This window comes from Syngnathus floridae, chromosome 5, assembly GCF_059516105.1.
Source record: "Syngnathus floridae isolate MCC-2025c chromosome 5, RoL_Sflo_1.0, whole genome shotgun sequence".
In the NCBI taxonomy this organism is placed as follows: Eukaryota; Metazoa; Chordata; class Actinopteri; order Syngnathiformes; family Syngnathidae; genus Syngnathus; species Syngnathus floridae.
In genome coordinates, this window is record NC_142417.1 from 10,151,478 (window position 1) to 10,178,328 (window position 26,851).

The 26,851-nt window shown below is 42.0% G+C and overlaps 1 protein-coding gene across 4 annotated transcripts in view; it reads right to left on the reverse strand.

Moving 5' to 3' along the window:
• The window catches only part of LOC148398070 (tetratricopeptide repeat protein 28-like), a 145,787-nt gene that overhangs the window by 6,660 nt on the left and 112,276 nt on the right, over positions 1-26,851 (reverse strand). For all 4 annotated transcript variants that reach the window (XM_088376459.1, XM_088376458.1, XM_088376460.1 and 1 more), the window contains 9 exons: positions 21,838-22,345; positions 14,403-15,199; positions 13,751-14,295; positions 12,569-13,092; positions 8,405-8,514; positions 5,333-5,462; positions 5,034-5,252; positions 3,185-3,350; positions 1,483-1,623 (listed from right to left, as the gene is read on the reverse strand). In XM_088376459.1, coding sequence (XP_088232585.1) covers positions 1,483-1,623; positions 3,185-3,350; positions 5,034-5,252; positions 5,333-5,462; positions 8,405-8,514; positions 12,569-13,092; positions 13,751-14,295; positions 14,403-15,199; positions 21,838-22,345 — 3,140 coding nt within the window. The remainder of the gene's footprint in view (positions 1-1,482; positions 1,624-3,184; positions 3,351-5,033; positions 5,253-5,332; positions 5,463-8,404; positions 8,515-12,568; positions 13,093-13,750; positions 14,296-14,402; positions 15,200-21,837; positions 22,346-26,851) is intronic.

Sequence of the window (26,851 nt, forward strand, 5' to 3'; positions counted from 1 at the left end):
AGACTCCATTAAGTTAACTTTAAAGGCTATATGATACAATATAACGCATCTACACGAAAAACAAGGAACCCCTGAATATTTTATATTGAGATTCTCTAACATTTTATTCAACTGTCAATTGACGTGCCTCCCTGGCTGACATGAGCCATGCGCCTCAGGATTATTTGCTGTGAAGACATATTTCTAACGAGACACACAAGTGCTTCCACTGCATGTTTGAGGAGTTTAGTGTTCTTGATGTGTGTATAGAGCTGCATAACACACTGATCTCAAAGTATATATGAGTCCACAAGGTGGCGGGGTTGAGCTGTGGTAATCTGCAACTGTGCTGTTACTGAACAGTATGTTACATCCCAATAGCGGTGATTTCTTTTGAGGAAAAGCAGACTTTCCCCATATTTGAATTATTTTTTAGAATTACATGGCCAATAATTTTGTGACATATTAGTTTCATTTAAAATAAACTGTGCTTCAATTTTGTCTCCCTGTGTTATCAAGGAGACTTAACATACTCGGACCTTGCTAATAAGAGCCATAGGGTAAAAAGCCTTTGGTGCCGCAGGAGCACAGGGCCAAGTTTTATTGCCACACTTGTCACAAGCCTCCATCTGCTCTGCTGTCTTCCTAGGTCCAGCCAAAAATCATCTAGTCAGCCATTCTGGGAGAGCCTGTGGCTAATCGCTTCATGAAAGCATCACATCACTCACTCGCTCACTCACTCACTCAATCCACCGATCCGTGGGTTCTTATAAAAATAATTAACAAACCTTTGTCTGAATTGTGAGTTAATGTAGTCAGTCAGCAGCCTTTATTCCTTGAACATTTTAGCAATAAATGCAGTGCACATGGAGTTCATCAAAATGACCCAGAGAGGTTTTCTTTGTCTTCACTTGCTGTAACATTGAGAACAATGATAGGCTCCACAGTGCAAGGAGCTTTATATTCCCTGGCTTTTTTGAAGCCCCCAAGAATGAGTGGATTATTACTAGGAGCCCATTAAAGGGGCTTAATGAGCAGCAAGACTCAATTAAAGATGGAATTATCCTCTCATCAAAGAGAAGCTCAATAGAGGACGAGGACAGGGAAATATGACCCAGTCACACACACACATTCACTCACTCATGCCCATAATCTATTGGTTTACAGTACTATTCTGCACCACTGTGAATTAATGCCTTGCTTAGTATCAATATGGAAAAAAAAACCACACATAGTGCAAACTTAAATGTGTACCAAAATACAAAGAGGGCAAATAAATACCAAGACACAGTGGTGTCAATGCCTGGCATGTACAGTATATGCACATCTGGACCCAACTCATCAGAACAGAGGCTTGTCTCTACTCATTCTATTTGGGATTCATATCCTGCCTCTGCATAAACTGAACAATAGGAAATTACTCTTTTCACTGATGAACCAGAGAATCCTGAACTAAAGTTGAACTATTGACCTTCTATCTACTTTGCAATATTCTCCTCCTACCTGTTGAAAAGATTGTTTCTGGATACCATGCGCAAGAAGCCTGTAGGATCAGTGACAGAGTTAAGCTTGTTGTTTAACTCCTCAAATTGTTGGTCCAATACATCTCCCGCCTCACTCTCCGTCTCACTGCTTGAACACCCTCTAAAAAGAAAGCGAGAGAGAGAGAGAGAGAAAGACACATGAGACAATCCCCGTCACTGCAGTATTGGCACAAGAACTGCACTTCTGCTTGGTAGACATTTTAAGATATACATTGTTCCCCTGTGAATAAATGAAAAATATTTTTATACACCCCAATTATGGACATATACATCTAAATATAGAGTTCAACCCACAGTGAGATGGCCTAATTTCACTTGGCTTGGTCTAAAAACCCTGGCAGAGTGTAATCCTTTCATTACAATGGTGATGATGTTGACACAGTCAGTGAGTCAACCACCCCCACCCGCTATCTATCCCTTCATTACGTCCGTCTGCAAAAAAAAATCCTCATCATGTAACTCTCTCATCTTACTCCTACTACAGTATCTCAGAAAAAATTAACATGAGATTTACTCCCCTGAGCTGTTCAAATTGCAAAATCAGCTATTACCTGCACACATTTAGAGGGCAAATGGAGTATTATCAATTTTGTCTTTTCAAACGTAATTAAGTAGGGATTAGTTTGACACGGTTAATATCAGCACATCAATTCATTTTGTATGTGTAACGTAAAATTTTTATAATATGCTGAACTATGAGGAAAACTATGGCACAATATTAGAACTAGCTCGCAGTGCGATGCAATGCAGATTTACTCAACTGCAAACTTCACCCACAATAATTATTAAGTGAGTACCTCTCTGACATTTGATAATTTCTCTGTGCTGGGTTTTGAAACAGCTCATGTATTGGATCTCATTAGATGATTGTGAGTTTACAGACTTGTGTTTTTAAATGCCTAATCAACAAGATCTATTTTTCAATACACTCTTTGCTTTTGCATACACATGCTCTTCTCAAGTCTTCATCTCATTCGTGATGTGGTTTCATTTAACAGTACTATGGGTGCAGCTTATCTTTTTTGCTCTTCAATGCAGGATGAATGGGCTCCAAAGTGTTGCCATATTGCGCCCATTCAAGCGCAATGTTGAGTTGTGCAGCTCCCCATTGGAGGGATAAATGAGCTGGTAATGGGGCAGGAGACCCCCAGTCTGTTGTAGAGTGGAGAGGCAGGTGTCAAGCCGGCCAACTAGTCAGCGCAGCTCGAGCAGCAATTTCAAGTAAATGTGACGAAGGTCAAAAGCCGATTGCAGGGGTTCAGACCTACACTCGAGATTTTCTGTACTTTGCCACATTTACAATGCTCCTGTAGTCTGTTTGGTCTTTGACTGCTTATTGATTTTTTTTTCCACTGCATCTTCATTTTGGGAATTCTTCTTCCTTTTATATGTTGCAGCTTCACAGTTTTGTGTTGTCAAGTGATTGGCTCGCGAAAGAGCCACCATTCCATCTTGCTGGGAAGACAGACGGTTTTGTACCAAAGGTAGGAGTGGAGACTTGTAATCACAGTGAGCAATGGGGTGGAATAATACTCACTTTACACACTTCACCCACTTCAGATAACTCAGTGGAGGAAATTGTCTTGTTGGATTTGTACAGTTTTTTATGCGTTACCTTTTTGTACGACAAAATCTGTCAGCTACCATAAAATAAGCTTCACCTGCTATAATGCGATTCAACTCCTAGGGCCTCTCGTGCACTGGCAATGTGCTGCTCCAATGATGAGGTACTGACCACCCCTCCACCACCACCACTTTCCACTTGGAAGTCTGACCCTACTTCGGATATGCCCTCGCCCAAGTACACCTCATGGAACTTCAGGATGCCTGTGGAGACAAAGAGAGGACCCATACTGTTTTAATTGTTGTCATTTTCACCCCCCATAAACTGATAGTGTTACCCTTTACAAGCAACAAAACAAATTTGCATGCCGCCTTAGTGATTGTAAAGCCTATTTTCAGGGCGCAACTTTTTTAGTGAATGAAACTTGTGTATCTCAACCGCTCGGTCCCAACAACATGAGGAACTTTGAATGAAAATAAAAAAGCAGCATGCTTCCTCATGCTGACATTTTGATAACAGTCATGATTGACACATAACTCGCTTGAGGGGCAAATGGAAGGTTTAAGGAAATCTACTGCCAACTGTAAATACTTAATTAATAAACCAGTAAATTGATTGTAGTTAAAAATAACCTTCCTCATTTTGAAATGTTCATTTGGTAAGAAGTGCTAATACCAAGAAAATAAATACATTTAATGTTCAACTGTATTTTGTTTTTTCATAACACAAAGAAAGTTTGAATCAGCAGAAGACACCATGCGCAGTAGTGCATCTGTGGAGATAAATCATAAACATATTCAATCAAATATTGAATGTAAGCTTTCTATGCCATCTGGAAGCCATCATCTGCTGACTTTTGAGGATTAATATACTATAGGTTGGGGCATCACATGATGGGAAGTGGATTCTAAAGCCATATTATGTTAATGCAAATATGTTGAACTATGCACGTGACACATTCATAGTGCACATTCATTTACACATCCATTCAGGCTATGAAGATGTTATGTGATTTACAGCTAAGTAATTACAACATTTGTAGCCCTTTTGTGTGTCCAGCCCCTTCAGACAGTGCCATATTTGCGTACCAGCTGGTTACCAGGGAATGCCAGGAAGTGAACAGACAAGCGATTAACAAGCAAGTGGTTTCCTCTTAACTTGGGACAATACTAAGTGCCTTGATGATCTCTATTGTTCCTGAAGTGTTGCCTTCATCCGTATCAATAATCCTGGGGTGCCAAGTTCATGTGGTTGCCTCTGAGCTGGATTTGATCAAATGTTCAAGCTTGGTGGAATGGGACACGGGTCATGGCTTTTATTTCCCCTCTTTGCACAAAGGATCAGTAGCAAAGAGCTCAGTATGGCAATCGTGTGATATGGACTAATCACGTTCAAAGAAAATGGGTCCGCTTAAGACGCTGGAATTTCACGACTCATAAAAGATCAGGCTTCTTAGTGCCACTGCCTGAGCTGGTGCGACCCAGTAGTCGACAAGGGATGAGAATGCATTGCACATTTTTTTTATTTTTTAAACTAAAGGAAACTAAGACAGGCAGGGTGAGGGGTAAATAAACAAACAAACAAGAGATGAAAATAGACTGTGTTCAACTGAGATGTGTTTAGCTTTTGTCAGGTGGGAACATATTGCCTGTGTTGTTTGGCTCTGTCACTAACAATTAGCATGGTTCACAGGCAGAAGCCCCTTGGGCTGGGGAGGCAAATCCCAACAGTGAAGTGGCAGGTGGTGCTGCAGCTTGGTGTGAAGACTGGCCTCCACGACCCCATCACGAAAAAAAAAATGTTTGAAAGGGCAAGTAAATCACTATTCATCTCATTTTTGATGGATTACCAATATTAATGCACACAAAAACTAGCTATGAATTTAGCCTTAGAAAATCCAAGATAGATGTTGAGTAAACATGCTCCAAGTCAAGTCTACTTCTTACCTGCTCCTGGGGCTAGTAGCCAACTGTACAGGTAACCAGCAGCCATGGAAAAATAAAGTACCAAGGCCCTCTGGCTGTTGACGCTGTCCAAAATGTGCTCCACTGTTACTGGGGTGTAGGGGTCAGACTCCTGTTGGCCAGTCTGCCTTTCAACCAAAAGGTCAGCAAAAGCTCGTGTCCGTCCTCGCTCTGCCACCGCCAGAGCCTCATCATGGTGGCCTGCAGTATGCAGAAATTAGCACTCAAAACATAGCAGTCTTAAGTAACTGACTGGAATTTGAAGTTAGGAGGAAACATACCTAGGCTCACAAGGACCCTTTGGAGAGCCTGGTAGCAAGAGGTTTGCAGGTCAAACAGGGATAGTTTGTAGTCTGTGCTGTGCTGTGCTTCATGTCTGATGGTCTCGAATAATGCAGATGCCCGGTAAAGCTGCAACAACGATAGCAAAGAACTGTAATTCAGATACCACTGAACTATAAATTCGCGAGTGTATTTTCTTATTGCTTTTTTTGATCAAGTCTCAGAGCTTATCTAAGGTTAAATGCATGTAGCGGCACAGTCAATTTTAAACTGTACATTTTGTACAAATATAATCATACTAAAATGTTGATCTATCACCAAAAAAGAGACTGCAGAGGGGTGAGAAGTGCAAGTAATCAATTTTTAGATTTAGTTGCTAGATCATAATTCAGGCACTGCACTACTAAGCTGTTTTAAGAATTATGAAATCTGGGAGCAGTACATTTCTATCAATAAAAATGTGTGAATTGATAAAAAAAAAGATTTCTGCCACTAGGTGGTAGCCTCACACCTACCCGATCAAGCATGTTCACCAGCTGTCTAAACAAGAAAGCTACTTGAATTTGTTGATGAATTACTAAGCAACTTAAGTGAGTATCTCTTGAGTTTTTTTTTATTCTTATTTGAATGGACAGGGAAAAAGAGCTAATTATTAACTAGGCATCTTTGGTGGGCAGTATTTACACACTGCTTCCTATCTCTGTGGTAAATTAATGAGTCAGTGCCAAACATTTTGTATTTAGAAGAGCAGGCAAATGATGGAAAGATATGGTAGTGGAGAGTGTTGCACTTTGCCCAACGGAGCTGGCTAAGAGTGCTGATTCATTGAAGCCTTTATTGATTTCCTAACCCTGTGCCAATGGTCATGCTGTAGGATGACTGAAAGTGCTACAGAGCCACTCTCCGGGAGTCCCGGCCAACACAAAGGCTTGATCACAGTCACACAAGACAAACAGCTGCAGTAAATAAAGGGTTGCAGCTCAAGGTGAAATGATTTGTATCAACAGTGTTTTGATTGAGGGTGGTGGTGTGTGTGTGAGAGAGAAAGAGAGAGTTTTATTAGCACACATGCATAGACTGTAGCTCATCTGGAATATCCCAAGGTCATGCTGCAAAGTCTGTCAGAGGGAGTGGGGAGTAGAGATCAGTAGAGAATCTGTTAACTCTGCTGCGTTAGTGCTCGGAGAAGCTGTGAGTCCCTGGGTAATTCCGCTGATAGGGCTGCAGGCTGATTACCGCAGTACTAGTTCCATTTGTAAGATTTTGCAGGCAGGCCTTTAAAAGTGAAACTCATTTCTCAAAGTATCTTGACCGCCAATTCCAGATGTGTTGCGTCTATGGTGACCGGTCAGGCTGCGGTCCAGACAACAGTGATGCGAATTGAAAATGTCACCCAGTCTAACGTGGCTTTTATCGGACATGTTAAGTAAATGTCAGTGTCATACGGAATCAGTGATGCGAGTTGGATGCGCACGCTCTTCTCGGCATTTCTGTGAAAGAACTCCTCCCACCGGGGAATGTTCCTCTCAGACAAATTACATCAACGGTAAACAAAATGTTCAATCTTCCGAAAAGCACTGAAATTTAGGTAACTGTCAATTTATTGATTTTTTATTGCTCTTCTAACAATTGGATGCCAAGCGGTTGTCAGAGAAGTATTGTTGTACTGATTAAAATTACCACAGGTCAATCCGAGTGTCACCGTAAACAACAGGTCCATACCAATGATTTTACTTATCGAGAGGATGAAGAATGTGAGGTCAAGTGCTTTCATCCTGCACATATGCTTTATGAATATCAATTATAAGTGAGGGTCATGGGATTTATCAGGGCTAACACATTCAAGAACAACCACTGAATCTAAATTGGAGGACTACATTCTTGGAAACGTTATCATTGCCACTGTGTATACAGCAAAATTGATTGTATACAATGAATTTAATCAACATCCTAATACAGAGCTATTCAAAATTTAAACCAATGAACCAATTTCACTTGACCATAAAAATCTGATATCTGGGAGTAAGTGAGATAACCTCATACATGCTTATATATACACGAAATTATCTATACTACATTGTGCCATTGAATCAAGATGTAAATACCTGGAAATAAACACTGCAATGTTGCACTCATATTTACTCATGACGTCATACCCAATAATTTTTTTGTCTACTGCAAAAATAATGGAATCAGCATCACTTTTAGTACTTCTATAAAGGCATACACAAGTTGTTGCAATACTTTCAGAAGGGACCATATATTACTTTTTATTCATGCTGTAGTTAAAAGCCAACATGTAGAAGGAAATCTGTTGCTAGGATAATATTTGCTTAGCCTTTAACTGAATAAAAATTCCTCTGTATGACTCAAGAACACTCATCGTCGAGTCACTACCTCACTTTGGTCTTTGAGAAAATTGAAAACAGTCACAGTGCAGGATGGAAAACTACTTTATCTATTTGCGACACATAGAAGTAGATGCACATATTTTTGAGTATTATGAGAAAAAGAGCTTGGACCTCCATCCCCATAGCCACGAAAAAAAAAAATGCAAACGGTGGTGTGTGGACAGCTACACAAGAGATGTTAAGGGGATATTACATGCCTGGCAGGTGGGCAGTGGCTTGAACAGGGGAGTGTGTGTCTGATGTGTGTATGTGTGTAGAAGTCCAGGAGCGCAACAATACACACAGAGGGAAAAGCAGTCTTCAGAGATGCTGCTGAGACGACAGCATTTACCAATTCAATGTTCTTCACAGCATAGTGCCAGTAGACATGTTCTAGCTGTAAAGCAGCCAATGTTTGTCCGAAACTATTCTCTTCCATTTGGATTCTGTACCCACCGAGAGGTCATTACTAAATACTCACGTTCCAAACTATATTATTGAGTACCTACATCATCATTTAATATTTAACTTTACCAAGATCACAGTCATGGTCCTAATGGCTCCTCCACTGTTCTCCTCTTTAAACATGTAAATTGGCTGCAATACAGTGCAGTGCATTTCCAAAGGCTAATTTACATATGTCTGTTACTGAAGTCAAGGCGAAACCATTCGATAATTCACCTGATGTTGGGCCTCCTCCAGATTCCCACTGGCCCACAGAGACAGCCCTAGACGATGGCGGATCTTTGCCTCCTCCTCACGTCGAGCCAACTGCTCTGCAAGCCGCAGGCCTGTCAGAGAGAGGAAGAACAGTGAGAAGACAAGACAGAAATTATCGAGAACAGGTGGACTCATTCGAAGTAACAGATGTAAGCGTGGCATTACGTTGATGTTCTGTCCGTGAGCAGGTTTAAATATTTGGCTTTGGTTCTGAGCTGCAACTCACACTGGGACAGGCACTTTCAAAGGCACACATTCTTAGCGAAACGCTGTCCGCCAATCAATAGTGAAGATCAACTGACTCAGCAAACACACAGCCTATGCTTACACAACAAAGCACATCATTTCATGATCATGTCTACAAATGTTTACAATCCATCAGTATCTAATAATGAACCTTGAGCAAAGTTTAACACGTGGACCTCCAAAAAAGGGTTTGCTAATGCCAAGATCGCATCTATTTTCAAAGTACTTGAGAATTCATCGCTATCAATGTAAAGTTAAAGATATCATTATCCTCATAATTAGCAGCAAAAAGCAGTGGAACTTAAAGAAAGGTCATTTTGGAACCAGAGGGTCACACACATTTATGATTAATTTATTGCAATTGATTGGTTTTAACTGATAATAAACTCATCAATGTCTATGTTTGACTTTTTCACAAGGACAGCCTTAATGTAAAGCGGTACTGGGTACTTTGTGCTATTTAGCGAGACAGCGGGAGCTTGCAAAGCTGATATGCACAGCGTGCAAGGTGACTATGCATAATAATTAGCTGTGGCAGATCATCTGCAAGCCTGCAGTTTGCCTTTCACTTACAGTCGCTCAAGCAGAGATGTGTATGTCATACATATCTCTGAATGTGTCTTTAGCCTGCCTGCCGTGTACTTGGTTCTGCGCAATTACCGAAAAGAAAATGTTGTCCGACCGAGAACAATGACAGGGGGCGGACGGAGGTTTGAGAGAAATACAAAAGCCGACTGCTGGGCCACACATCCCACATAAGATGTTAAATGCGCTGCAAACGGTCAGTAGAATGCAACAAGCCATTGCTTGTGGGAAGTCACTTAAAAGCACTTATAAAAGTAAAAATGTATTCTCTCAGCTTGCTAACATGATGGCTAGACGTGCTTTTGGTCAGAGCGAGTAGAAAATGGGCCAAGCCACGCTCGTTGTACTATGTTTTCCCGGCAATACTGGAAAACAGTCTGTGGCCGGAGAAGATAAGCCAAGAACAGAGCGCATGACCTGAAACTATTCCACAAACCTTACCAACACACCACGTAACCGTAGACTTAATGGCTCCTCTACGGCCACGCGAGCCGTCAGTCTTTGAAGCCTGATTCAGTCCACCAAAAATCCTCTACCCCCCGCCCCCCTTATCTTCCCACACAACCTCCCTGTCGGCACGCCCTCCCTTTTTCCCCCATGCATCGGCTCTGCTCTTCTTTCCCTCTACCGCCCGACTCATTTTCTCATCTCTGTGCTTCCCCTCTACCTGTTTCATCTCGACTGAGGCGGCAGTGCTCACAGGGCCTCGGCACTGTTTAGGGCTCATTAGGCGCCGGAACAAGAGAAAGGAAACAGATCTAAATTATCCTCTTCATTCTGACAGCCTCACCCCTCATTCATCCCAACTGTAGCGCTGAGCCTTTCATCTGCCTAGACACACAGTAATACACACACACACATGCGCACAGGAAGCCTCTCCTTCTCTGAGCTGCTCTGTTATAGTTATTTTATGATCAAGCCGGAATGTCAACCAACTCTCTGTTTTCTTTATTCCCCATTTGACAGGGAAATAATACATGTGAATTATGACTCATGCCCATCTCTGATTCGCCTCTATGCCCGCCTGACATCTTTCTTTTCTCTCGCTCCCAGTCTCTCTGCTTTCCAAACGTTCATGTTCCCTCTGTTCTCTTTCTCTGGATCACTCTGTCTGTCACTGTCACCAAGCAAGCCTTGGGTGCGCCCCGCAGGCACAGTCACGTCGCAGTGGCTGACACCAAGATGCGGCTGTGCCTGGCTACCTTCGTAGAGCAACCACAGAACATGTTGAAGGTGGATTGACAGACGGATGAGAGGATCTCTGCAGCCCCAAAGGACCACACACCTCCGCCTTTAGACACAGCTTTTATGTGCAAATATCGCATACAAATGCATTTGGAAAAGACCACGGAATCCCATGTATGCACCACAATCTGCAAATGCAAGGCAGTACAATCAAGAGCCTGTAGGGGAAGCTTGAGACTGTAGTGCAGTGGTTCCCAACCTTTTTGACACCAGGGACCAGTTCATTGTAAAACTGATTTTTCGAGGAAGGGATGGGCAGCGGGAAGGGGAGGGCAAAATAATAAATAAAATTCCATGCTGTGGTATGAATCAATTAACTGATGTTTGATATGTGAAATGACTGCTCACGCACTGCACATTCAGACTTTATACCTATTAATTGGGTGAATTTAGAAGATCATTTGTGAGGTTAGAGGTCACTGAAGTTGAATTAGAAGGTATGGCTCTTAATCTTGAGTTGATCACAAAGACATTTGATACTCCTGCCATTGTTTCACTTTCTGAGCAATAAGAGGCCAGACGGTGCTTGAGTAAAAGAGAATTCCAAAATACCAAGAAAAGGTTGTGAAGTTTCATGCTCAACACTTATTTCTTCAGCTCTGTCATGTTGAAAGCGATTGTCACTGTCTGACTCATATCAGATACTGTCGCTGATGTTACGCATCTGACGCCGCGTCACTGTGTAAACAAAAAACACTTTCTGCACGATTAAAGTGTAAAAAGCAAAGGCAGCCTGAAGCTGAATATTCTGTACGTTCTGATGCAGCTATTTTGTGACATTTCAGAGTTGAAAAGGTGGAGGAACTGAGCCAAACTCTGATTGATTAATTAATAGCTTTGAAGTTATCTCTCAATTTTGCTAGAAGGGTACAGCAAATGAGAAGATGAGACACGGTCTTTTCTGTCTTAATTGGTATGTCGTCGATTGACGAGAGCGATCTGCATCACACTGGTATCAGACACAAACTGACTAGGGAGGTGATATGGTAAAAACAGTGCTTGCTCTACTTCATATATTTCCTTCTAATTGATATTTTTAGGGAAGCAAAATTAAAACACATTGTAGTGCAAAGTTTGAAACTACCAATAGAAGTTGGTAAACACATACACGCAAAAACAAAACCCGGACTTTATGGACCTGCTTGATTGGCCAAAAATAATTGGCTATCAGGTGTAATGAAGGCAGAGTTGGTTTCCAGAGCCAGACCAAAGAACAATACAAGGACAGCACAGGGGACAACAGGACAGTGTGAAGACAGAAAAGGCTGTCGCTTTTGTTCTCATTAAGGTTCAAAAAGCAGGGTCTGCAGAGGGGCTATCGGGTTCCTAAGACCCAGATAATACAAATAATGCCGATTCCTGGCAGCTAGAGCAGATGTATTCTGATTTCCTAGCATTCGCTCCCTGCAGGGTGAGCTATGACTTGCCCCACATAGGAGCTGTAATTTTCTTGGATTCAAACGGGGTTTGGGCCATAAAACAGTGGGTATGCCTGAGCAAGAGGTCTGTTAATGGTCATGTGCAAAGCTAGAGGAGTGGATATTTAGCACACATAAATGGCAGACTACAACCAATCACATCCGCACTGACTGAGATAATCAATTTTTAAGATTCTAAGATGGGGGTTTTCTTTTCATTATAATCTGACTGGTGAAATGTGCCACTGTGAGAAAATATCTTTTGGCAACTCGCTGCAAAGAAACTCTCTGCGGAGAGTAGATACAGAGGTGAGTAGAACAGTCGGCAGTAAACAGGGAAAAGGCTTTGGCGGGAATCCACATAGGTTTGCACAGACACAAACACTCGGATACCTACATATACAAGAGAGACAAGACCAGATGCATAAAGCGTACCCTGAATCCCCCATGCACTCATAAGCACAAACACAATATACAGTCACACAAAAGTGCATATCCTAATAAAAATGTAGCAAAGGCTTAGCGACAAATATGCTGCAAATTTCATATTCATATATTCCCAAACTCCAAGCCTATCAGCTCAGGCAAACAAAGGCAATACTCATTTTGCTGTTCTCGCTGCCTCACTTACCTTCCTGCAGGTACATGACAGCTTGTGAATAGTTCTGCAGTGCATGGTGTGTTCTCCCCAGGCTGCCATAGGCTAGTGTCTTGGCAGCCAAGTCATTCGTCTGGGCCGCCACACTTAGATGCTGCTCTTGGAACACAACTGCCCTCTCGTAGTTTCCCAGGGACTCAAAGGTAAGGCCCAGGTTCCCATAGGCACGAGCCTGGCGCGTGGTGTTTCCGGTTTCCTCCGCGATCTCAAGGTCACTCTGGTGGCAACGCAGCGCTGTCTCATATTCTCCCATCGCTTGGTATACGGCGCCGAGACCACAACTGGCGTCACCCTCCAGCAGTCGATCTTGGGTGTCACGAGCAATGACTAGTTGACGCTCCAGACAAGAGATGGCCTGTTCATAATTGCCCAACTGGCTGTGAAGCGCGCCCAGTTCACCGTAGGCCTGAGCCTTGATTCCACACTCTCCCAGCTCATGAGCCACCACTAGCCGCTTCTCAAAGCACACCAGTGACTGTTGGAGATTTCCCATTGCCCTAACGAGAGAAACAGAAAGTGTCAAAAAGCAGATACAGATGTCCACTGTAATGATGCAAAGTGCAACCACAATTATAAATACTATAAAGTGTACTGAATTAGGTGTTCATAGTGTGTTTTATTTTATTTTTGAGGACATTTGCATAACAAAAAAAACTGTAGAAATTTGTAGGCTTGGATCAGAAATTAAAATTATCACTTTGTCTGATATACAAGGTGAAACGGGTCATTGTTGAAAGAAGCCCCCTCTAGATTGTAGTCCCCCATGCTAAACCTTTAACTGGCTTTCCTAGCCTTCAAACAGTTGCCGTAGTTCCGACAGTCTCCGGGAAATCAACAATTGTTTATTGCCAGTTCAAAGAATATGAGTAGGTATGCGAATGAAACACTTCAGTCATTAATGTAATGTGATAGCAAGTACTTGGCTGAGAACTATGGGAAGATGAGAGGGCTTTGTGAGTGACGACTTAATTCCCTCTGAACTCGTGCATGTCTAATACCACCAGGTTTGACTGCAATGGCGTTGATAACACACACAGAGAAAACACTTTTCCAGATGAGCAAGCATATATTTTCATTGTAGACACCTTGGTTGTGATAAATTCTTTGGCACAGGGTGCAATATACCTTAACGTTTTTCAATTAAAGAAGACTCACCTGTGTCCATTCCCCAAGCCTCTGTACGCCTTCTCCTGATCCTGCATCCGGTTGAGACTCTGAGCTACTGACAAATACTGGTCGTAGTACTTAATGGCTTCCTCAAAGTCACCAAGAGCCTCATAGCAGTCTCCGAGGTTTCCGTAGGCCCTTCCCCTGTCCATTATGGCCTCATTCCCACTTAGTTGTTGTAAAGTAGCAAGCTGTTGCTCCAGGTACCCGATAGCTTCCTCCATCACTCCAACATTCATCTTTGTGATGCCCATATTTCCATACACCTGCGCCTCCACGACAGGATCCTTCAACCTCTGCCCTAGCTCCAACTGCTCTTCATAGCTCTTGAAAGCCATGGCGTACTTCCCCAAGGCCATGTAGACTGCTGCCAAGTGACCGTGAGCTTTGCACTCTCCGGAAACGTCCCCAAGCTCTTGATAGACCTCCAGCTCTTGAGTGTGGTAGCCTAGAGCTTTGTCATATTTATGCACGAGTCGGTACGTGGCCCCGAGGGCAGCATAGGCGCAGGCCTCCATTCTGCGCTCCTTCACCTGAAATTAGATGTAAAAATAAGAATAAAAAAAGGATATCATAACCATCACTGGAAGCATTTGCTGAATTATTTGACAGTGTACAGAAGATGTGTGTTATTTAATACCTGATGAGCTAAGGCCAACTGCTGCTCATAAAACTGAATGGCTCCAGCCACGTCTTTTTTACAGACAAATATGTCCCCCAGGTTGCCAAGAGCTCTGAAGCGGGCCTGTGAATTATTCAGGGACTGGGCAAGTGACAACAGATATTTCTGACACTCCTCTGCCTTAACAAAGTCTCCCAGGGCCTTGAAGGCCAAACCTAGATTACAGTATGCCTTGGCTTGACTTAGTTTGTCATGAAGGTCCTTGGCCAAAGCGAGGTCCTGCTCGTAGTATTTGACAGCATCCTGGTAGTTACCCAAGCAGTAGTGGGCATAGCCCAAATTGTGACAAACTTTTCCTTCACTTTCCATGTCTTGGAGGTCAGGGGACAAGCGCAGGTACTGCTCATAATAGGGCACTGCCTGAGGAAATTCTCCACGAGAGCAGTGAAAGTTGCCAAGGTTACCCAGGGCCCGCGCCTCGCTCTGGACGTCTCGGAGCTCGCGGGCGATGTTGAGATGGTTCTGGTAATGCTGCAAAGCCCGATCGTGTGCTCCCAAAGATTGGTAAGCCACAGCCAAATTGCCATGAGTGGATGCCTGCGAGGCTCGGTCATTGACCTCCATGGAAATCTGCAGCTCCTGACGGTGGTAGCGCACAGCCTGGTCAAAGACTCCTAGGGCATTGAAGGCATTGCCCATGTTCCCATAAGCCCTGCCCTGCGCGGCATAGTCGTTGAGCTCCTGAGCAATGGCCAGGTGTGTTTTGTGGAGCTTAAGTGCAGTCTCGTAGTCTCCTTTCATCTGGTGAATAATGCCTGTGAAGAGAGAATATTAAGTTTAAAGACTCCAAAGGGATAAAATTACACAAGCAAAAATGCAAGTGCCTTGTCAGCAAGGACAAAAAAAGCCATTTGGTTGCAAAATATGCTCTCAGCGCCATCTGTTCTCTGCTTACACTCCACACCTCCACAATTATAGCCATTATGAATGTAGTGAGATCCAAAGCGGTGTCTTTGTGTCTTCAAATGTTTTTTATTCATTCATTCACTTATTTATTTTAAATCTACAGCTTTTTTGCCAGAGTTTGATGAAGAACAATGCGAGAACGGTTGAAGTTGACGGAAAGCTCAGCAAACAACTTTAGATTTAGATAAGCATGAAAAAAAACAATAAATAATGGAGAAGCTGGTGCCGGATGTATTATCTCTGATAAAATATGATCCTATGAAAAATAACAGCCATCTGCTGCAAACACACACACACACACAAACACACACACATACACCTTCCCCTGGAGATCCACAATAGTATACACAGCAGCAATCTCAAAAAGGATTGTAAAAACACGTCACAGCATATCTAATAAATACGGACTCCTCTGAGTTGCCTTTCACTGTCAAGCAGCATTCACTGAGAATACAATAGTACATAGGATGAGTAGCATTGTGACTTTACAATATGATAGAGAAACTATCTACGAAAGAAAAGACAGCTGCCGAACAAATGATTGACCATGATGGCTGTCCTATATCAGCATTGTGGCAGGCTAGCAGGCAGCCAGAGTAATTAGGGAGTACTGCCATTAGTTTAAAAAAAAAAGTGCGCCCTATCAGACCATTTTATTTTTTTGTCTGCTTCTGTTTTCAATTTTAATTGATACAGATCTAACCTTGATCATGAGTGTAACCCATACATTAATGGGTAAGATTTTTTCTTCAGAAACTATTTTTCCTTAGTCCACACATTAATCCCCTCGCTTTCACTTGTGAAGCATGTTAAGTCATTGTGCTGGCAGCTTTGGGGGGTGGGATACTGACGGCTCTCAAAGTCACTCCCCAAGGTTAGGGTGTCCTTAACACCGAGAGAACGAACAGAGAATATAATGCCTTCTGATGCATTACCAGCAAAAATGCTCCATGCAGTTGGCTGAAAACGAATCTTGTACACAGCGGTGGAGAATGTGGTTGAGGGGACTTTAAGGGGAGATGCAGGGGGTGCGGCCCCCTGCATGGTAAGGGGATTACCGTAAATAAAACCATACCTCTACCAGACACTACCCCCGCAGTATGCTGTCAAAGTCAATATGTTGCCTTTACAACATCTTGATATGAAATCAATCTCAACAATATTAGTAAACGTAAAAGTGTATGCAGCCTGCTTGGCTGTATTACAAAATGCCGAATCTCTGCACAATTTCAGTAAAAACGGGGTAAATATAAAGCACATTAACAATTCTATATGCCAGCCAATCCATTCTGAGCCCTATGCATTTTTCCTGATGCACAGACAAGCATGGCAATGTGTTGTCACTTTCCATTACACAGCTGGCTGTACATTGGGGAAATGCTGCGGTGACGACTTTGAGGGATGGTGCTTCTTTTTCGGAGTAAATCACTGTCTTTTGTTCAGCAGCTATAGAGACACTGCAGCCTTTACTGCATTAAGGGAATTTTAAACAATGGCTGAGACATTTGGTAGGCAATTTATTGGAGGGAGGGGAGCTAGAGGATGTGTGGGGACAGCGTTACAGTTGTGAAACACTTTATGTTTCCAAAATGAGGTGGATGCAAACCATAAGTCTGAGAGCCACTTATATGAGGTAGTATTTTGCATGTACATTTAGGAATTCTGGAAGTGTTGGTGACTATTGTATTGTCAGTATTTTATCAAGAATTTCAAAATAAAACAAATACTACTGTATGCAGTGATCTGTGGGGGGAGGTAGTGAGCTGAAGATGCAAGAGCCCGCAGAGGTCAGCAAAAGAGAGACAGGGATGGAGTTGTACTCTGGTCTTAAGCCACCAAATCCTAAATCTCAGAAAGAAACATCTACTGTCTGACTGACAGATAGGAAGGAAAAAGAATAGGATGACGGAGGCATGTTAAATGGGTGGTCGGCGCAGATAGTATAAAAGCACTGCACCCAACTCCAACTACAGCACCCATTGGTCGGTTTCTTCTCTGCATCTGCTCGATAACCTACTCTTTAGCTCTCTAAACAACAGTCATCGCACTGTCCACAAGCATGTCACTTTGAAAGAACTGTCAAAACAATTTGGCTATATTCACTTCAATATCAGAACAAGGACAAGGGGAATATTTTTCCAGGTCTTTAGTCAAGGTCCCATATAGTTTACCTAAACAGAAATTAAACAATGTCATTTGGAATAGACCTGTGATCCTGAATATAATGTAGTAATTGATATACATACGGGTATTCCCAGGAGAACATACTGTAAGATAGTCATCACGTCTCCATCAAAGGACAGGAAAGGTTGCTAATATTTACGCAGATCCCACTAAAATTACAAAGATATCATCACTTCCAGGCAAATGCATTTTTGTGTATTTTTGGTTGAGTCCTTTCTGCCTTCAATTTATCCTGTCTGAGCCAATAGGCTGGACAAATTCCTTTGTAAAGTCTCCTATTTCTTTTTCCCTTTACTCGTCAAACTAATTATACATAGATCTACTTCCAAAGGCTTAGGCCTCCAAATAAGTAATCTCTATACCTCAGTGCTCAGGCAAATCTGGGTTTTTGTGCATTTGGTGCCTCCTGTGGACACACTTAAAATAGTGACATGCATTTTTATTGATGCTCTTAAAAGAATTTTAGTGGAATCAATAATGCAGATGTTACAGCGGATTGATATTTTAATTCTAAATGAGCCGGTGAGCATAAAAATATCCCTCATGCATTTTAAGAATTCAATAGCTTAACCTCAAGGTCAGTTGAACCTGACAGACAATAAATAAAATCAAAATCACGGTGCTTCGGCAAAAGAGAATATTTTGCTGTGTAATTGGGTGAGTGGACGTCAAAGACGAGTTTTCCAGAGCAGAAGAAATGAGTACTCTCACTCCAAGGTAGATGACAAAAAGGTTTGAAGGTAATTCAGTACAAACGTACTGCCATGTCCTGTTTCTTTTTCCATGTAAAAGTGAGTCAGGGAATACACAGAAACGCAGAATATCTGTGAGTGCTGATGTTATACGTCTGAACTCTTCCTGTTGTTTTCTTTGTGTCTGTTGCATTAAATTGTTGAATACCAGAAACCAAGAAACCCTCTGGAATGGGGATTGAATGAAAACAGGGCGAAAAGGTTGATTTGGTGTTTTATTTTACCCTACCATAGTCTTTCAAGTAAATGGGTTGCAAGTAATAAATTGAGTGTACAGTATTGTGATTAAAATGTAAAATGTAGATGTATTATAAAATATATTATTTATTTCTGTAACACAATGAGACAATTATTACAACTTGTCATCATACCCGTTACAATGTTAGTAATGTGGGTTACAATGGTTTTATTACTGTTTGGACCAGTGCATTGTCTTTTTTGGACCTATAAAGGGATTTCTGTCCGTGATATGCAAAAAGACTATTCTTTTTTTTTAAATGTGACTAATATACGTACAAAGGTTTAATGGAAGCTCACTGTCATGTGTAATCTCTTGTTTAAAGCCATCAATGTTTTACAGTCAAATATAATACTTTTGGATTTCACGGAGATGGACAGGCGGTTTGCCGGAGAGACACACAGACAGATAAATAATGTACAATTTAGATTGTGTTGCTCATAAACTACATGGCAACTCGCTACTTCAGTGGCACTGATGTGAGATACTGCTGAGTTGTGGGAAGATGGCCAATTATTGAATAATATATGGGACTGGAATGCAAAATGTTCATATCCTTTATAGGTTAAAGTGTGCTGAGCCAGGTCTGTTGGTACCGCTGGGTATCGTGGTCGGATATTAAAGGATGGCAATCTCAACACAAGTGTGCCTCAGAGCCAGGCCAGCCACTGCCCATACCACAGCCAACTTCAAAAACAAGCTGAGAGGGCAAATAAAAGTGTCCAGTTTGCTGTTTTTCAAATGTCTTCTTCCCACTTCTAAAACTTTTGTTTTGAATGCCGCTGCTCAGTAATTGCTTTGCTCATTCTAGTGTTTTTTTTTTTGTGCACAGAGTCAAAGAAAAAGGTTTTCAAGTCTACCGAGTGAGCTTGTGGGCACTCATGATGGAGTAACAACAACAATACGCTGCACTCAAAACAACAACAGAACAATTAGAGACAGAAGCTTCACAACCTCCACTTCATCCTGTGTTATCTTCATTATTCAGCTCCACTTGAATCAGCTATTAAAGGTAATTAAGCGATTCATCAAGTCAGTTTCAATTACTAGTGCCTTGACAGTTTCAGATTACAATCAGCAGGGGTGAGACTGGGGACGAAGACAATGAAAGGCAGAGGCATCAAAAAGTGAAGAGGAATGAGAGAAAAGTGGTAAGTGATATCAGTAGATTGGCTCCGTGGTCGTGAGGCCTCTTGGGTGTCAGAGGTCCGATATGTGCATGAAGCTCTGACTTGTCGGAGGTTGTCTCGGTGGAGCAACAAGCTTCATTGCTACTAACTACACACTTATTCAGCGATGTCACCAGATGGAGATCTTTAACACCGCACTCATTACAACATTAAAACTACTCAAATATTGCAATCAATCATAAAGTAGATGGTCGGGCATGTCGTCACGGGACTCCTATAACGCACTGGAATATATCTGCCACCTGACATAAAATAAAACTCACGTAGGTAGCATCGTAAAACGTGCTCCCGATAGTCCTTCAATTTATGATCATCTCCCTTTAAAGATCAGCAGTATTTTTCCGCGAAGGGGATGTGCACCATTTAGATGGGTCAAATCGCAGCTTCAATTTATGTTGCGTTGATTAACCTCGACTCTCCACTCGCACACTTTTTACACATAGGTTAAGACTAAATCATCTGGAAGAACTATTAAGGCTCTTTTCGTTGTCCATTAGAATCAAGGTTAGTACAGCTTTGATAGCTATCATAATTCAGATAGTGGAGTTGTAATTGCTGCACTAAATACAGCAAAATGGGCGCAGCATTTATCTCATGGAGTAGTCAATATCTAAAGAGACATTATTTCATTCATTTTTCCTGAAATATATAATACAATTATTAGGTTATGGACTTTTTCGAGAGGGAAGATTTTGCGCCCAACATCTAAGTTTCAAGGAAAGATCTATCATTTCCTTCCCTCACATTTAATCGATTATCGTTTCAGTGCAAGGCAGCAGAAAGGGGCACGGTGATAGGTCAGATTGTATTTTTTCTCATGAAAATGAGCTTTTTATGTGAAGGTACATATATGAGAATACCACTATGATAAAACTTCCTGGTTATTCTGTAATGATCCTATGAGGAGCTCGGTGGTTTTAGTTTTACACAAACACAAGAAATTACTTCTGCCCGTTTCCATAAAAGTTTGTTTAGGGTGTGGGGCATTGTCCAAGAAAGAATCAATTAAAATTTGGTTCAAGCAAATGATATGTTTTATTTTAAAACTGCACCGGACTCCGATTTTGAGGTAAGAGTGTAGCGGCACACAATCCCAGTTGCTCAAAATGGAGTGTAAATTTTCTATGGTCTGTGAGTTTGGGTGCCACAAGATCTCCAGTGTTGGGCCACTGTGACTGTGTCAATGCAGCTGTTAACTGTGCATTTCCGAGCATTTTATGCCCCCTTCCGCTATTTTATGGAAATGCTGGTTTCATGCACCAGCAGGAGTTGGCACCTGCACGCCCTGCCAGAACGACTAAACGCTTGTTCAATAAGCATGATATTACTGCGCTTGATTGGCCAGCAAACTCAACAGACCTGATCCTCTTAGACAATCTATGGCAGGGGTGGACAATCAATTTTTCAAAAGGGCCATCTGAGACACAGAACAGTCGAGGGTCATGCCAATAGTGTATCCTCAATTGTGTTCCATAAAGTATTAAAATATTCATCCATCCATTATCTACCGGTTATCTGGGGTCAGGTCGCGGAGGCAGCAGCTTCAGCAGGGAAGCCCAAACTTCCCTCGAACCAGACACTTTTTAAAGCTCTTTTGGAAGAATCCCAAGGCGTTCCCAGGCCAGCCGGGAGACACTGTCTCTCCAGCGTGGGTTTCCTTCCTTCTGGTGGGACATTTTCAGAACACCTCACCGGGAAAGCATCCAAGAGGTATTCTAAATCAAATGCCCGAGCCATCTCATCTGGCTCCTCTTAACACGGAGGAGCAGCGGCTCAACTCCGAGTCCTTCCCGGATGACTGAGCTTCTCACCCTATCTCCAAAGGAGAGTCCGGACACCCAACGGAGGAAACTCATTTTGTTAAAGTATTAGAATATATTGTTTTTATTCTCTACTCTGCTACTTGCGCAGATATGCTATTACGTATTCTTATTATATGTTGTTATATAGAATTTTAAACAAAATCTCATGCAGCCATAAACATTCTAAACTTACACATTAATGTTATATAACTTTTTCATTGAACTGCAGTGTGCATCATTGTGTTTTTAAGTTTGTTAACATTAGAGTAAGTGCACATCACTAACTCAAGTGGTTAGTAAGTCTGTGTTTTGCATACATACCCAGATTGGAGGAGGCCCTTCCCTCTGCAGCTCTGTCTTTCAAACCTTCAGCTATGGACAGCTGCTGTTCATGATACTGTTTTGCCCTCTCCAGGTCCTGCATGCAGCGAGCGGCATGCCCCAGGCCCGCATACGCTCTCATCTCGATGGACTTTTCTTCCAGTTCCTGGGCGAGCTCCAGCACGTGAGTGTGGTAAGACATGGCCTTGTCAAAGTTTCGGTGATAGTGGTAGGCGCTGCCTAGGTTACTGTAGGCCCGAGCTTCCTCCCGCTTATTTTCAAGCGCCTTGGCGATACCCAAGTGCTGCTCGTGGCATTGGACAGCATTGTCAAAGTCTCCCATGGCAATGTAGACAGCACCCATGTTTCCCAGCTCCCGTGCCTCCGAAAGCTGATCCTTGGACTGCTTAGCCAGCAGAACACACTGCTTGTGGCTGGCCAGTGCATTTGGGTAGTCCCCGATGGCTGTGTACACATGACCCAAGCTGCTCAGGGCCATTGAAGCAGCCTAAAGACAGAGAGAGAGAGAGAGCAGGGTTTAGCACAAAAACACGTTGGTGAAATTCAATTATCTACACACACATTTAATTAAGAATAATTATTTGACTGGCTTTGTTGCGAAAATGTCCCCATTATGCCTGCAAATTTTAATCCAGAAAGAAAAAGCCTTTCTAAATTCACTGAGAAAGGCTTACTGCTTCGAAACCAACTGACCAAGACAACCTCATTTGATTCAGAGGTTGCAAAGCAAGGAAGGGGGTAAAGTGTGATGCATATCAGCACAGCAGTAGGTTTGTTTCAAAGCCGCCAGTTTGCCAACTGCAATCATACTTCATGGCGTGCTACCGACAACGGAACAAAGAAAGTGCTAATCAGGCGGGTGAGTAGAAGGGTTTCAGCTTCACTGTCAACCTGTGCAGGGGGGGTGTAACTGCCTGACTTTCTCGCTTCTGGCAGGAATGCTATCAGACAAAATATTTCTGCATATTTCCCCCCATCTTTCATGCCCTTTCCACAAGAACCATCCAATAGTCAAAATAGTACTGCAATAACAAAAAATTGCACTGCAAAAAAACAGTTCAGGAGAATGCAAATGGCTTTTTTTGCTTTTATTTTTTATTATGTCACATGTCATAGTGTGCAATTACCTTCTCATATGAACCACAATGCCACTAGGTGGGCATTTATTTTGAGTTGCTGCTTTTATTACTACTATTTTAGTATATTATTATTTTATTTTAATACAAATTTATTTCCAAATATTCAAAGACTCATTCTCATATCAACACACATTTACAAATGATACGGCACAAAGCATGGCATGCACTTAACAGCCTGCAAGTGGTCAATATTTTTTCAATGTCATTACATTTCTTTTACATTAAAAGAAAAATAATAAATACATTAGTTAATGTGAACATCTCCAAGGCACATAACCAGAGGAGACTTATTAGATGTTTATACGAAGGGTAAACAGCTGCGACTGGGGTCAGCTTTCTCTGCATGAACAGATGTTCAATTAATCTCACACGACCAGCTAATGAAGCAACTCTTTCCGCAGGTCCCACCCATCCAATACACGCCAGGAAAAAGTTGGAACTCAGGCCACCGGAGGGGACATTCATTCTGACAAGGAAGGTCAATATCAAGCCGACAACCAGCAACATAGACTGGATGGTGGTGAATATCAATAACAGCTAATGCTAGTTTTGAATGCTTTCATGAGTTAACCTTAACTGTTTACCGACATGTACTGTATCGACAATAATAACATACAAGAACAGTATTATGAGAATTTTATAATGTACTAATTCAAATGCACTAAAATACACTCTTTGGTTTGCCCTGGGGCCACATATTGAAATTCTGATCCTTTGCATAAATGAAAACCAAAGTACATTGTTGATTTAAAAAAGAAAAAAATCAATACGATAATGGTCCCGCACAAGGGCAAACGCTACATTTCATTGGTTATTTTTCTCACATAAAATGCACAAACGGAATAGCAACCTACCAAAGCTTATTTCCTTCACTTCAAGTTGCTGCTGATGTCTGCAACCAATTACCTGCTGACACAAGGACTCTCAGCACTTTACTCAAGTTTAAAGACGCAACAAGGCATTACACAGGCCCAGGGATGCAATTACACTCCGTCAGAAACTGTTGCTGTTTCATGTTCCAAGATAGCCTATCTGAGGCTGCTCAATTGCATGTACCTTTTGATGCCTAGCTTGCTCTCTCAAACTTTCCCTTTTGTGAGCAGAAAACAGAGGATTCCACATCTGCCTGACTTCAGAGTGCACCTATAAAGCAAGACCACAATATCTTTTGCCAACACATATGAGTCGCTCTGATGTGTCCTTCTAAAGAGAGACTGCATCACTGCATTCTCTTCTCAGATGGAGGCCAAGATAATGAGGAGTCTACCTTGACAATCACAGAGGCACGACTGCAGGGACCAGCCCTTTTCAAATTTAAGTGATCAAAAGACACAGAGGAGGATGCAAGTCAAACCATGCGTTACTAAATAAAGCATTACTGGCATCACTGTGCAGACATGATTGTACAGCTCTTGTTGGAAGTGATTTGATTGAATTTAAAACTCGAGATACCCAACTAGTTGATCAGCAAACATGTTGTACTGACGGTCTCCTAATTGGAAGGTAAGCTGGGAGCAGACAGGACAAATTCAGAGGGAGATGGCAGGGGATGGATGATCACAAATTCTTGGATATTCGAGACTATTTTATACTCCTGGCAAGGAGGGTGGCTTAAGATCCGTTTCAAATTCTCCTCTATGAACTCCTCTTCTATGTCTGCTTATATTCAGTAAGACATTAGACGAATGGTTGCTTTCATAGCGTGTGCAACGGGTAGTAATGAATTGTAATTTCCCTCTTATGTCATGTAGCAGCGCTGATATCGATAGTATGGGTTCTGTGGCTCTTAGTCACTGTTGTATTTTTATTTCTCACACTGGCCGGCAATTTACTGTTAACTCAAGCTAGCCTGTGGTGTTTCTACTTGTAGGATATGTCAATGCCTCCATGAAAACAAAACATCTCCTTAGTTGAGTATGTTCGGCAACTTGACATTTGAGCGCTGATATTCTTCAATGGTAAAAATGATCAACTAGTGGCACTCACACGACAATAAATAATGGATGGTTAAGGGGAGAAGACTAGATGACCATCAACATGCGTGTTGATAAAGGTAAAATGTGATGAGTGGACAGAGTAGCAGACCAAGATGAGGGCGAGCAGCATTGCTTGAGTATATTATTTTTTTCTCAATCATCATTTGAACCAAAATAATGAAAAAATGTGTACACAGGCATAAACTGCGATTAAAAAAGAGTGGTTAGATCTAAGAAATGTCTGTGAATCAGACACCCAATGAATGGCCAACGAGTATTTTTTGACAATAAATGCCAGATAAATATTATTAACTACAAGCATAATAATCAGCATAGTTGTGACTGGAAGGACTAGTGTTGCATGCAAACACGAGACAAAAACCCACAAATTGAAAAGCACAAACAATTCAGTGTTTCCATCACTATAGAGGACATAATAATGACATTAATTTCCCTCGAGCCTAACCACAACTTGCCTAACTTTATCTAAAAAAAAAATCTGATTTATGGGTAGTGAGTCACCACAATCAGAATTTTCAGATTTATCAATGTGTAACACAAGAACATGCACATATGCGCGCACACACGCACAAGAAATCCAGCTGGCTAATTAAAAGGCACTGCAGAGGGAAAGTGAGGGAAAACATGCACCAGCGTTTCTCTTAATAAGCTAGGCTCCAGCAGCATGAGCAGCATGAGCAGCTAGCTGGCGGTGAACACTAGAGGGTATTAGGTGTGTGTGTGTGCATGGTGGTTTGTGGGGGTAATGGGGGGGCAGATAAAAGCGATGGGAGAGACTGTGTTTGAAGAATGAAAAGAGAAAATGCTAAAGACATCCCCACGCTGAGGCCGTCCACCCATCTGGATTCCCTGCTATAAATGCATCTTGACAGTAAAAGGAAACATCTCTCTATCAATGTAATGGACACACAACACACCAGAACAACAACGCTCCAAAAGTAATACAAACCAACATTTTTGCATTGTGTGAAAACACGAGGGTGTTGGATGAAGAAGGCATGTTGGTGGATGTGGATGTTGGGGGCGGGAAAGAGATGATAAAATATTGATCTAGCTTTACAGATTTATATTTCATTCTCTTTCCCGGTCTGGTATTTGCACATGGATATGGATCCCACAGGAGCCACAATTAAATTGGCCAAATGACAGTCACTCGGCCATATCGAAACCTTCTGTTTTTTAAAGCAGGGGAATGTTGTGCTTTGCCAAGCGAAGGTAGGTACAGCTGTGGCTGAGTGCGCTCTTAAACACACACTCACACAGATAAGAGACGAAATTACTGATCTTGACCCCACTTTTATCGTCTCGGATTCAAAGATAATAGTCCTGATGGTTGGTCATATCTGCTGTTACCAAAAACACTGATTAACAACCCTGCAAAAATTCTATTTTTAGCGAGTTTTTTTTTTTTTTTAGCACATCGCATTAACTAGCTGTTAGCCAATTTCTCAAATTAATCATCAGAACTAATCTGATTCACTGGCAGTGTGACATACTGATAGCACAGGAGCCACTTGTTCATTTGTGACCTATGCAACCTCCAGCTCATAGATAGGTGACGCCAGAGGGCCCGAAGCTTGCTAATTCCATTAGTCTTCACGGAACACATTCACAAAAGGATTGACTGTCACTAAAGGTCAAACTACGGTTAAGGGTACTCGTGACAGCTTCCACGCTGCCTGCTACATCACTCTCGCTACATCACACATGCATGACACACACACACACCTCTACTGTACGAGCAGCAACAAGATGCAGAGCTATGGGGAATTGCATGGGGTTAACTAATGATACACACAAGATGGAGTAGTGATTTGGCTTGTGAAAAAGCTTTTTTTTTGTCTGAGCTGTGGGTAG